Source organism: Hemibagrus wyckioides, linkage group LG24, assembly GCF_019097595.1.
Source record: "Hemibagrus wyckioides isolate EC202008001 linkage group LG24, SWU_Hwy_1.0, whole genome shotgun sequence".
Lineage (NCBI taxonomy): Eukaryota > Metazoa > Chordata > Actinopteri > Siluriformes > Bagridae > Hemibagrus > Hemibagrus wyckioides.
In genome coordinates this window covers 3,487,935-3,500,658 of record NC_080733.1, presented here as the reverse complement: position 1 = coordinate 3,500,658, position 12,724 = coordinate 3,487,935, and the positions used below count along the sequence as shown (strand labels likewise).

At 42.0% G+C, this 12,724-nt stretch overlaps 3 protein-coding genes across 3 annotated transcripts; 1 reads left to right on the top strand and 2 right to left on the bottom strand.

Moving 5' to 3' along the window:
• Nucleotides 1-1,168: 1,168 nt before the first annotated feature.
• snn (stannin) lies at nt 1,169-4,930 on the bottom strand. Its single transcript, XM_058378310.1, has 2 exons — nt 4,722-4,930; nt 1,169-2,423 (listed from the first exon to the last, which is right to left on the bottom strand). Exon 2 carries the CDS (start codon nt 2,322-2,324, stop codon nt 2,061-2,063), a length of 264 nt encoding a protein of 87 aa, XP_058234293.1. The 5' UTR covers nt 2,325-2,423; nt 4,722-4,930; the 3' UTR covers nt 1,169-2,060.
• A 1,544-nt stretch (nt 4,931-6,474) lies between these two features.
• On the top strand, nt 6,475-9,276 carry litaf (lipopolysaccharide-induced TNF factor). The gene is made up of 4 exons (XM_058378308.1): nt 6,475-6,624; nt 6,835-7,063; nt 8,486-8,639; nt 8,742-9,276. The coding sequence occupies exons 2-4, from the start codon at nt 6,844-6,846 to the stop codon at nt 8,848-8,850; spliced, it is 483 nt and encodes a 160-aa protein (XP_058234291.1). The 5' UTR covers nt 6,475-6,624; nt 6,835-6,843; the 3' UTR covers nt 8,851-9,276.
• A 136-nt stretch (nt 9,277-9,412) lies between these two features.
• rmi2 (RecQ mediated genome instability 2) lies at nt 9,413-12,677 on the bottom strand. The gene is made up of 2 exons (XM_058378309.1): nt 12,283-12,677; nt 9,413-9,669 (listed from the first exon to the last, which is right to left on the bottom strand). Exons 1-2 carry the CDS (start codon nt 12,584-12,586, stop codon nt 9,518-9,520), a joined length of 456 nt encoding a protein of 151 aa, XP_058234292.1. The 5' UTR covers nt 12,587-12,677; the 3' UTR covers nt 9,413-9,517.
• Between the last annotated feature and the right edge of the window lie 47 nt (nt 12,678-12,724).

Here is a 12,724-nt window from a genome sequence, read left to right as displayed (position 1 = left end):
CTCAGACTTGAGGCTTTCTAAGCAGCTGCTGGTTTTGGTTTCCTTAAAAAGTGTAAGTCTGGAAACTGCAAACCTGGCTGTTTTTATTTCCTCAGAAACCCTGACCAATCCTGCCTGCGGTCACTTGTTTGTTCCCCACACAATACTGTGTAATAAACTTGATAAATTCTATCTCAAGGTTAGTTCCTTTAGAAATGATTAAGTTAAGCCACAATGCCTCTGACCAGGACAATGCACGTGTTACTGAATAGATGAACAGATGACCAGGTGCACGTGTAACTCGCGCACAAAGCAACCCTCCTCACTCAGTGTGCTTCTTTTATTAATAAACACGGCCTTTCTCTGTCCTGCCAGTGTCATATCTGAAAGATCAGATTAGCATTTAATAAAGAATTTACTTTGGGATTAATAAAGTTTTCTCACATTATAAAGGCAATGTGGATGTATACACTCATCAGGCATAACATTATGACCACCTGCCTAATTTTGTGTTGGTCCCTCTTATGCTGCCAAAACAGCCTTGACCCGTCCTGCACTGTGTATTCTGACCCCTTTCTATCAGAACCAGCATTAACTTCTTCAGCAATTTGATCAACAGTAGCTCGTCTGTTGGATCGGATCACACGGGCCAGCCTTCACTCCCCATGTGCATCAATAAGCCTTGAAGGCCCATGACCCTGTCAAGAACCACTGTTCCTTCCTTGGACCACTTTTGATAGATACTGACCACTGCAGACCAGGAACACCCCACAAGAGCTGCAGTTTTGGAGATGCTCTGATCCAGTGGTCTAGCCATCACAATTTGGCCCTTCATTAAACTCTCTCAAATCCTTACGCTTGTCCATTTTTCCTGCTTCTATCACATCAACTTTGAGGACAAAATGTTCACTTGCTGCCTAATATATCCCACCTACTAACAGGTGCCATGATGAGGAGATCATCAGGCTTATTCACTTCACCTCTCACTGCTCATGTTATACCTGATCGGTGTATATGTACATATATCTGCACAGCTGTACACCTCTGACCACCTCCGGACACGGTTCGAGTGATTTGATCATAATTCGATCTCACTGGTGTGTTTTTCTACCTGGAGCTGAACCAATCCCTGAAAATACAACTCTATATAAATAAAACCCTTAATAGATTAAGTTCACACACAAATCACACTTTATTCACTCATACAGTAAATTCACGACTTCTCACAAAGATACGCATGTCAATTTCAGCATGACAAAATAGTGAAAGACTTATAAAAAATATTTAGATATCCTTTAAGAGACCTCATCTAAATCCATATGGAGCAATGTGCTCAGCCACTGCAACGATCACCTCTGGGGGTCTTCCTGGTGTATCTCCACACACTGACACCCGGTCACTGGCGTCCGTTCAGGATGGCTTCTTAGCAGATCAGAGCTCCATCAGCATCTACCGCCATGTGTAGAAATTAAACACGAATCTAATTTCCGTGCTAAAAAATGAGACAGCAGAGAGTATTAACCCTTCACTATGAACACACACAGCTTTCCGACGGCACATCCGAGACTGTGTGTGCATTTGAAAGCTCTTAAATTCACATACTACGACAACACACGACGGATTTAATTGACACATTAAATGGATTGTTGAACTAATACACAATAATTCTCTATCGAGCATGTGCACATAGCGGCTTTACACCAGAGCCAGCTCTGGCTGAAACTAGAGTTCTTCTAAAACAGCACAAATAAAAGGTTTCTGTAGCCAAGAACATAATCCAGCAGATAAATAAATGTATATTAAAAAGAAATAAAAAACAGAAATGTACCAGTTTCACATTATAACAGGGTTCCACTGGACTACCACAAAGTACAAAGAACATTCAAGGAGACTTTTACAAGCAGCTGGACAAATACATGCGTTAGCTTTGTTCTGCTTTTGATCTGAACCCAGTTCTCATTACAACAGGATGGTAACAGAAGTGCTATACGTTCTGTAATGTATAAAAAGAACAAAGAAATTTGATCCCTCCGTGAATCAACCCCATTCCCACAAGCAGCAGGTTTTTCTGAAGAGAATGATTAGCTGTGACTCTCGGTGCCTGTAGGAGCAAGTTTGCTCTTATGATCTGGCCGAGGAACACGGGCCGAGTACTGGACCAGGAGGAAAGGCTCTTTGGTTTCGCCCTCACCAACGATGCTCTCCTCATCCTCGGACTGAGTGTAGCGCTGCAGCCGCAGGTAGCACCAGCAGCCGAAGATCAGCGCTCCCAGAGCGGCGATGGCGATCAGGGTCACTATGATGGTCACAACGCCAGTGGTGGGGCTGTGGTCCATTATCGACATTTTCTCTGTAGAGGAGAATTCAGTCTTACACGAGCTTTAAGATTCCTGCGATTGGTCCAGGTACAGTGTGATCTTCCTGGTCTTCAGATCTTAAAGAATCTGATGAAGCAAAATGACATACTGTTTCAGGTGAAGTAAAGGAAAGATGCAGCAGCATTCATGCTAAAGTAAAATTAGCATTTGTCACTGTTTATTTAAATATAGACTATATTGCCAAACATTTTAAGACATCCCACCAAATCCTTGAATTCAGGGGTTGGGCTTGACCCCAGATCCAGTGAAAGGAACTCATAATGCTTCAGCATACCAAGACATTTTGAACAATTCCTTGCTCCCAACTTTGTGGGAACAGTTGTTGACCCCTTCCTGTTCCAACATGACTGCACACCAGTGCACAAAGCAAGGTCCATAAAGACATGGATGAGTGAGGTTGGTGTGGAGGAATTGACTGGCCTGCACAGAGTCCTGAACTCAACCCCATAGAACACCTTAGGGATGAATTAGAGCGGAGACTGCGAGCCAGACCTTCTCGTCCAACATCAGTGCCTGATCTCACAAATGTGCTTCTAGAGGAATGGTCAAAAATTCCCATAAACACACTCCTAAACCTTGTGGAAAGCCTTCCCAGAAGAGTTGAAGCTGTTATAGCTGCAAAGGGCGGGACAACTCCATATTACATTCATGTTCATGTAAAGGCAGACGTCCCCGTTTTGGCCAGGCTCACAGTCTCTGCTCTAATTCATCCCAGAGGTGTTCTGTTGGGTAACTGGATCTAATGGGCCAAGCCCAAACCCTGAATTCAATGATGTGGAGGGGTGTCCCAAAACCTTTGGCAATATAGTGTATCTGTATCCAATCTGTGCAGCATAATGACATGACATTTATTCTAATATCACATCGTTCACTAAATCCCATCCCTTTATTTACATAGAATTGGCAGTTTTTTCTGGATCATTTTTGGCCCCCGTGCATTCAAGAACATAGCGTGAAGAAAAAACATGATCTGTTATGAACTGTTACCAATAAGCTAACTATATGTATATTTTCCTCCTTATATCACCAAACTGTATAGTTAATGTTATACATTTATCCACATGGATCTGTAAAGCAATATACAGCATGACTAATTTAACAGTAAGAAGTGCTGCACTAAATGGCCAAAGGTTTGTGGACGCATCATCACCAGAAAAGTACTCATATGCAATAGTTGAACAATCCCATTCAAGATTTGCTGTTATAATGAGCTTATATAAGGTGTTCATTAGTGAGATCAGACACTGATGTTGTAAGAGTGAGGAGGTCTGGGGATTCAGTCGGTGTTAAAGTTCATCCCAAAGGTGTTCAGTGGGGTTGAGTCAGAGTCAGGGCTCAGTGCAGGACACTCCAGTTCTTCCACTCAAACCTTCTCAATCCATGTCATGGAGCTCTGTGCTTTGTGTACAGGGGCATTGTCATGCTGGAACAGGGGTTGAGTTCCTGTGAAGGGAAATGTTAATGCTACAGCATAGAACAACATTCTATACAACAGTGTGATTAAAAATTTCTGGTAACTGTTTGGCAAAGAGGGGCCTTTCTGTGTGGAGTTTGCATGTTCTCCCCGTGCCTGAGTGGGTTTACTCCGGTTTCCTCCCACAGTCCAAAAACATGTACATTAGGTTGATTGGTAATTCTAAATTGCCCATAGGGAAGAGTATGAGTGTGTGTGTGGTTGTCTGTCTATATGTGGCCCTGTGATGGACTGGTGACCTGTCCAGGGTGTACCCCTGCCTTTTTCCCAATGTGTGCTGGCATAGGCTCCAGCAGATCCCTGTGACCCTAATTAGGAATAAAGCGGGTATAATAAATAGATGCATGGATGGATGTTTGGCAAAGATTCAAGCATCTTTCTGGCCTACTTTGTTTACTATTGAGTAGGGCTGTGGGCAGCCATGTTGGATTGACGTCACAAGCGGAATTAGGGAGAGTTCCTGAGGGGGCGTTTACCTTGTTCCTCTCTAATAAGATAACAGGAATTACGAGTTACGAGTTACGAGATCTAGTCGAATGCAGCACAAGAACGTTACATGAACCGTTATTAAAGATTTAAATAATAAAGCAATCACATAGCCAGTATTGTTGTTGTTAGAGTATAACAACTGTCTCTTTATTAGAAGAGATTAATGATTTATGTAGGCGTTATGGAAATGAAAGCTCCAGGGAATCAGTCTACAGCGCAGTTGTGGTTCATGTGATGCAGCATCCTCATCACCAAAATCAGTAAAAACGGCAACATGGTTTGCGCAAAAGCAGAACGGAAACTCCCCGACTCTGTAACACCTGCAACTACTGCACAATAACCCTGAACAGCAATGCATTCATCACCTTTACACACCATGCCATGGAGAAGCGGACACTCACCGTATCATCAAGCTTCATGAAGCAACCGGAAGTGCTGTGAAGAGGACATGATCCCGAACAGATGCACCGTTTCCGTCGAGGAGTGTTATCAAGGAGCAGACTGTATTACGGAAAAAACAGACAGTGTCGATAACATATACATTCCTCAGAAAAAAAACAAACAAACAAAAAAATTACAAGGAAGCAGCTGAGCTGTCACTTGACAGGAAGTGAGATCACAGCTGCGAGTCTGCACCCAGCCAATCAAATACTGGCATGCGCTCTGACCAACAGCAGAAGAGTTTACACACACACGCTACATTTGTGCATATCCGTTAGGCAAGCTCACGTGCTCTCATGTGCTTCTGATTAAAATGAAGGTGAAATGGTGTAAAATATGGCCAAAAGTATGCAGACACCTGATCATCACACTCATATGTGGGTCCTAGGAAATGAGAAACACAGAATGGAAGCCATCCTGGTACCATAGCATCATGTGAATGATCTCACCTCACAGAGGAACAGAAATATCCCTGTGGTGCTCCTGTAGGATTTTGGAAATGGTCATTAAATTAAGCTTTGCTCTTCTCCCAGTGTGATCACAGAGCAGGTTTGAAGCTCTCGCAATTTTTTTTTAACAAAAGAGACGATAAAACAACCCATTGGAAGGAAAAGCAGAAACGTATGTGTCCATATACATCTTATTCATCATCCATATGCACAATGCACCATATGGCCAAAGGACACCCTACCATTACACCCATATGCGGTTGTTCCCCAAGCCAGTACCACAAAGTTAGAAGGACACAATTATATAGAATATTCGTACATGCTGTAGCATTATTTATAATAAACCTGTTCCTGCAGGACAATGCACTAACTATGGTCCAGGATTTGCCAAGTTTTATTGTGAAAGAACTCTAGTGCCCTGTACACCCATATGTACATGTTGAACATCCCATTTCCGATTTATTTCTCTTCACAGTTATAATAATCGCCACTCTTCTCTTCTGTGAAGGTTTTCCACTTGATGTTGGAGCGAGACTGTGGGGATTAGTGATCATTCAGCTACAAGAGCATTAGTGAGATCAGACACTGATGATGTAAGAGTGAGGAGGTCTGGGGTTCAGTCGGTGGGGTTGAGTCAGGGTCAGGGTTCAGTGCAGGACACTCCAGATCTTCCACACCATGTCTTCATGGACCTCTGTGCTTTGTGCTCAGGTTCATCATCAAGCTGGAACAGGGGTTGAGTCTCTTAGTTCCAGCGAAAGGAAACTGTAATGTCTCAGCATACAAAGACATCCTAAACAACGGTGTCCTTCCACAGTTTTGTGAAGGCTCACAATTGAATGTTTTATCCATAGAGATTTGGAATGAATATTATAATTTTTTTTTTTTTTAAAAATTGAACAAATTAGATTATTATCTTAGACTTTTCTTGTGCACATGTTGTTTTGCAGTTTAATCATTTAAAGTATACACCGTTGCTTTTGAAATATATTTTAGGACAGCACAAACATCAGTAAATATATAGACATGTTTCAACTGTAACTGTAAACACGTGTACACAACAACAACAACAACAACAACAGCGCGGTTTATAGTGTAATGTCTCCATTCCAGAGGAAATAAAAAATTCTGTAGTCTGGTTGAACTGTAAAATAAATCCACAGGCGTTAAAATACCACAAGAGCATTGTTTAAGTGTGAGTAATAATATTTTATCTGTTTATTAAAGCCTCGGGTTATATAAAAAATAGTGTTTGGTGTAGGAGGAGGAGCTTCATTGTCGGTGCTGGAAACCACGTGACTCAACACGGAACCTCAGTAAACGCCAGAAGCCTCGGAAATGTCACATTAGTCTTCTGCTGGATTTCCAGAAAAAACACCTTAAATCCGTCCTGTGAGTTTAGATTACACGAAGCGTAAGTACAATAGTTATTATTAGAATCATATTATTACAGAGATATCATTATCCATCGGTTTTGGTTAAGTTTCGTTTTGACTGCTTGTGTTTGTGGCAGTGATAATGGCGACGTAAAGGCATTGATAAAAGCTTTTTCGCTAACATGTGTAACATACAGTGTGTATATGATGATGATGATGATGATGATGATGGGTGTGTGTGTTTCCAGACTGTCCCGATGGCGAGTGCTCCTCCTCTAGAGCCCAGTGTACCGGTGGGGTTTGCAGCTCAGCCGCCTTCTTATGCCGAAGCTATGAGCGCAGGACCCCAGTACCCACAAGGCACTGCGGCTCCTCAACCTCCAGTCTACAAAGCTGGAGCTCCTTACCCAGCACAGGCTTATGCACCAATGTATCAGCCACCTCAACCTGTACCCCCTATGGCAAGCCCACCTGTGGGTGAGGAGTCTCTCTTTTTATCTCTTTCGTTCTCACACACACACACACACACACACACACACACACACACAACAATCACTCATGCATCCTCTCACTCACTTTTTTAAATACCTCATTCTCTACCTTACTAAATAATTCACTCACTACCTCACATGCTCACACACTACCTCACTCCCTTCCTTCCTTCCTCCCTCACTACCTCATTCACTTACTCACTCCCTCATTCATTTACTCTCTACCTCACACCTTTACTCACTACCTCACTCACTTACTTCCTCACTACCTCGCTCCTTTACTCACTCGCTCCTCTACCTACATCATTCACTCACTTCCCTTTTCTATTTCTAACTCACTTTGAATTCTTAGGTGTGTCAACACTGAAAGGAACATTTGTACCATTGCCAAAGCTCAGGTTAACTATGTTAACGCTGATAAGATGTACAAGATAAAAGCTGAGGGTTTAAAAAAAAAAAAAAAAAAAAAAAAATAGAAACATAAGACTAAGTTAGAGGTTACAGTAGTAGACCTCATTTATAAAAAACATTCCTACACACAACGACCATCTGAAAACGGTCAGATGTTTGCTGTAACATGGTGTAATCGTGACGGTGTCACAACGGGAATGCCACAGACGTCAGAGACAGGACAGTTAGCTGGGAGGGGCCTTATCTATCTCCCCTATCAATCAACTCTTTTTCAGCTGTTTGTGCTTTTCCCATGTCAGACTCGGCGTAAATGTAAACATAAAGAGCAGTTGAACACAACGCATAACACCAGAGTGCAGAGAGAATATCGTATTTTATTTACACATACGTTATAGCTTATTATTACTGAGCTCAGTGAATTAGTGCCGGTGTGAAAGTTATAAACTTAAGTTAAGAAACTTTCGTTTCTGTTCATTTACCTTCTGACGTGTGAAATGACTTCTGTTTTCGTGTCGCCTTGTATTGCGGTTTGTCTCACCGCAACATAGAGAACCATGCTGTGGTTTTGCCTCACTCTGCACACAGATGTCTTACTTCCTGTGATCTTGATTCGATAGATTAATCTCTTTCCAATCTATTTCCTCTGGTTTTAATCAAATCATTTAATTTTGCTATATAGTTTAGGAACCAGTTTTCAGCTTAGACTTTTGTGTTGTGTTTTCAATACCCTCTCTCTCTTCATTCGTTCCTTCCCTCTCTCTCTCTCTCTTGTGTAAGTAACTCTTTTCTTTTCTTTTTTTTTTTTTGGTTGCGGCATGAACACCTGCCATCGTGGTAACTCCTTTAAATAGCTTTCTTGCGTTCAGTCATGTTGCTTTGCTGAAGCATTTATTTTTCCTTCATCTCTCCAACTCATACAAATAAAAAAAAGCCTGTTGATTTATCCGTGACAATGTGCTGGATATTCCTGGTCCTGATCCCTGGTCTTGTGGGTTAGTTTCAGTGCAGACGGTGTACGTGCAGCCGACTTCGTTTGGAGACGTTCCAGCGCAGACGTGTTGCCCTGTGTGTGCTCAGACTGTAGTAACTCGACTGGAGCACAATTCAGGCTCCATGGCCTGGCTGGTCTGTGCAGGCCTGTGCATTATTGGGTAAGATTTATACATCTGGAAATAAATACAGTTCCTTAAGCGATGCATTGTGTCTCTTTTGCTCAGGATGTATGTTTGTTTTTTTTATGTTCCTGTGCTCAGCTGTATATATGGATGCTGCCTGATCCCATTCTGTGTGGACGGCCTGAAGGATGTGACACACTTTTGCCCCAACTGCAACAGCGCCATCGGCACGTTCAAGCGGCTCTAACGTCCTAACAGGAACCGAACGCATATCCACTGTACCTTTTTATACTTTCACGCATTCCTTGTGTTTCTTATTACTGCAGAACATATAACTCACTTTATTATTTCACTCAATTCTAATAAAAATAAGCATCAACATTTATACAATACAAAATATTACACTATAATAAATAGGTGAAAAGATTTATTCCACAAGTAGAACCTTTAGTGTGATATTATTAAATCTATACAACTGAGTTAGCTTATTTAGTTAAGTTATATTTTTGTTAACTGTGATCTCTTCATGTAAACTGAATATATGTGAAAATGCACTCTTAATATTCCTTCACTCCTGCTAAAATGATATCCAGTCCCTGAAAGATGACTTAAAGAAGTGCCTTAAAGCTTTTCTTCTACTCTAAAAGTACTGATAAAAGACATGTCTCCTCTGTTTTTCTCTCTTGCTCACTGTCTTCAGTGTTGCTTTGGCACATTGTTACTCAGTATGTTTACTCAGAGTTTTATAAATGTACGTTTAATGCAGTTACAACGTATAAATATCAGACACAAGATTAATAAAGTATTATTAAAAACAAAAAGAAAAGAAAAAAAAACACTGGTACGGATGTTTCTTTCAGAAATACAGAAATCATAACCAGTGGAAAAAAAAGAGAAGAAAACGTGACAGTTCGTTATGGCAAAGTTTGTTGGAGATCTTCAACTTCGTACTTCCACATTCTCCTGTGCATGGCTGCGTTATCTGAAAGATCTGCCAGCTTCACTGCACGGAGCACAGGCTCGGGATTGTGTGACTGGATGACGCCCATAACCATGACGTACTTCCCTGTGGAGGGGGGAGGGGGGGATTAAAACCTCTAATACAAATTCATAATGCAGCTTGTAATAACAGTCTACGTTAGATAAAGTTGACCTGACCTGCTCCCAAACATGAGAAAGAACGAAATCAATAACACAGACGTCAATCGAAAGCTGTCTCAGAATATATGAGTGTTAAATCTTACTTTAAATCACACCACTTAAACTGTGTAAATTAGACTTTGTAGTGCTCTGTTCATCATGACAGTTATATTGGCAACAGTTTTGGGACACCCCTCCAAATCATCGAATTCAGGGGTTGGGCTCGGCCCCTTAGATCCAGTGAAAGGAACTCTTAATGCTTCAGCTTCATACCAAGACATTTTGGACAATTTCATGCTCCCAACTTTGTGGGAACAGTTTGGGGATGACCCCTTCCTGTTCCAACATGACTGCACACCAGTGACCAAAGCAAGGTCCATAAAGACATGGATGAGTGAGTTTTAAATGCCTTGCTCAAGAGCCCAGCAGTGGCAGTTTGGTGGTCATGGGATTTTTCCTTCACTCAGTAGTTCAACACTTTACCCGCAGAGCTACCCACATCCCTTTACCAGTTCCAGCACTGAAAGACATTTTAGAAATTCTGTGTGAATCTTCCAGTTTTGTGGTAGTTTGTGGAGGAATTATGAAGGCTTTATTGTATCAAAACAACTGAGCAACTCTGACAGTCGACTACAAATCACAAATTAAGAAACTCAACCCTTCACATTTCTGCTACTGCAGTGTGGTGCATGTGCAAAATTTTTTTCCATGACTTTTTTTTTTATTTGGATGTGTAAAAATGTGAGAATCTTCATTTGTGATTTAAGTTGTCTTTGTTTGTCACATATACATTACTGCACAGTGAAATTCTTTCTTCGTATATATCCCATCCTTGGGGGTTGGGGTCAGAGCACAGGGTCAGCCATGATGCAGCACCCCTGGAGCAGGGTGGGCTAGGGGTCTTGCTCAAAGGCCCAGCGGTGGGAGCTTGGCAGTGCTGGGGCTTGAACCTGATCCTCTGATCAACAACCCAAAGCTTAAACACATTTGTAGAATACAATTTGTGCAATGAAAATTCTTGGGAGGAACATGAGTGAGTATTTTCTGTCATGACCCATGACATAACTGTCATGGGTCTCCAGCTGTTTTGCTCCAAAAATACCTTCACAAGGTATTTTTGCACCTTGAAAGTTATAGTTTAGTTCTATGTTTGTCTGCGTCACCCTGTGTTTTGTTTTTGTTCTGTGTAGCACCTCAGGTCCAGGAGTGTACTGCATCAGCTATATATGGTTGAAATGACAATAAAGCTTCTTTGACTTTGACTTTGATAAAGATCCACATAAGGGTGTGATGGTCAAGCATCTACAAAAACTTTGGCCATATAGTGTATATTAATGATTTAACACATGGATATGTCTGTACGCTGACAAAGACATCAATGTCAAAGAAGCTTCATTTCATCCATATACGCTAACAGTCAAAAGTTTGGACACACCTTCTAATTCCATGGTCTTTCCTGATGTTTATTTCTCTCTACATTGTAAAACAATGCTGAAGGCGGCCGAAATCCACAATAATGTCCTCTGAACAGTTGATATTGAGATATGTCTGCTACTGATGCTCTGTAAAGCCTTCATAACGCCTCTAATCTGAGGTGCTGTTAATTGGTGATTTCTGAGGCTGGTAACTCTAAATGAAGAACTCCTTTGCAGCAGAGGTAAATTTTGGTCTTGCTTTCCTGGGATGGTCTTCATGTGAGCCAGTTTCATCATGGTGCTTGATGGGTTTTGCAAATACACTTGACAATACTGTTCTTGCAAGAACTATTCCAGAACACCTGACCTCCGTGTCTTAAAATAACAACTGACTGTTGTTTTTTGTTGCCATTACATATGGATTACTTAAGTCCATGTGTGTTATTTCATAGTTTTGAAATCTCCAGTATTGTTCTAGAATGTAGAAAATAAATCCCTAAACAAAAAACATTGAATTAAAAGGTGTGTCCAAACTTTTGACTGGTAGTGTATAGCCGATGCAGTATACGGTGAAATGAAACAACGTTCCTCCTGGACCAGAGGTGCTACACAGAACAAAACAAGGTACAGGTGATGCGGTGGTGGCTCAAGTGGTTAAGGCTCTGGGTCGTTGACTGGAAGATCGGGGTTCGAGCTCCAACACTGCCAAGCTGCCACCATTGGGCCCTTGAGCAAGACCTCCAGCCCACCCTGCTCCAGGGGCGCTGCATCGTGGCCGACCCTGCACTCTGACCCCAACCTCCAAGGATGGAATATGTGAAGAAAGAATTTCCCTGTGCAGTAATGTATATGTGACAAATAATGGCTACTTAACAAAATATAGCTAAACTATATTTTAAGGTGCGATTCTTTAAAAACTAAACATACAACATAAGTGCACAGGATGACAAGACAATGCAGGCAAACAAGACACATAATACCGAGAAGTGTGTATATACAGTATACTCATTTAAAGGTAAGGTAAGAGGTGTGTTTACTCTCCATGCTGTGAGCAGCCATGTTGATGTGACGTCACTTCCTGAACTCGGGGTTCAGTAGAGCTGAATGAAGCAGGCAATACTAACCAGGCTGGAGGCAGGGCTTTCCTCTCGGGATGTTGTTAACCCCGGTGATGTGGAAGTTGCCCGTCTCGTCCAGAAGCAGTGCGGAGTTTTGGTCAGTGTTTGCTTCCACCACAGTGCCCTGCATCCACACCACCGATACCGTCAATGACCCCCCGACACCCCCGCCCAGTCTCCGGATGCTCAGCTCCGTCTTTCCGCCCCCCAAACTGCCCCCTTTCCCCTCTCTCAGCTGACTGGACAGAACTTTTACTGGAGGTCTTCTCGGCTTGTCGCTATGGTTACTCGATACATTCACAACGGACATTCTACTGCATTAAAACACCCAGAATGACCAACACAACACAAACCGCGGGTTTATTAAAGATTTAGCCAATCAGAGTGCTGAAAAAGACGACCAATCACTGCGCGCTTTCTGAGAAACGCTTCTCGGTATGACGCGACT

What these genes read in the sequence shown, in the direction of transcription:
- snn (XM_058378310.1), bottom strand. Translation starts at nt 2,324, where the DNA reads ATGTCGATAATGGACCACAGCCCCACCACTGGCGTTGTGACCATCATA.
- litaf (XM_058378308.1), top strand. Translation starts at nt 6,844, where the DNA reads ATGGCGAGTGCTCCTCCTCTAGAGCCCAGTGTACCGGTGGGGTTTGCA. An exon ending in TATGGCAAGCCCACCTGTGG is followed by an intron (nt 7,064 to 8,485) that starts GTGAGGAGTCTC and finishes CTTGTGGGTTAG; the next exon opens with TTTCAGTGCAGACGGTGTAC. An exon ending in GCAGGCCTGTGCATTATTGG is followed by an intron (nt 8,640 to 8,741) that starts GTAAGATTTATA and finishes TCCTGTGCTCAG; the next exon opens with CTGTATATATGGATGCTGCC.
- rmi2 (XM_058378309.1), bottom strand. Translation starts at nt 12,586, where the DNA reads ATGTCCGTTGTGAATGTATCGAGTAACCATAGCGACAAGCCGAGAAGA. An exon ending in AAAGCCCTGCCTCCAGCCTG is followed by an intron (nt 9,670 to 12,282) that starts GTTAGTATTGCC and finishes CCCCCTCCACAG; the next exon opens with GGAAGTACGTCATGGTTATG.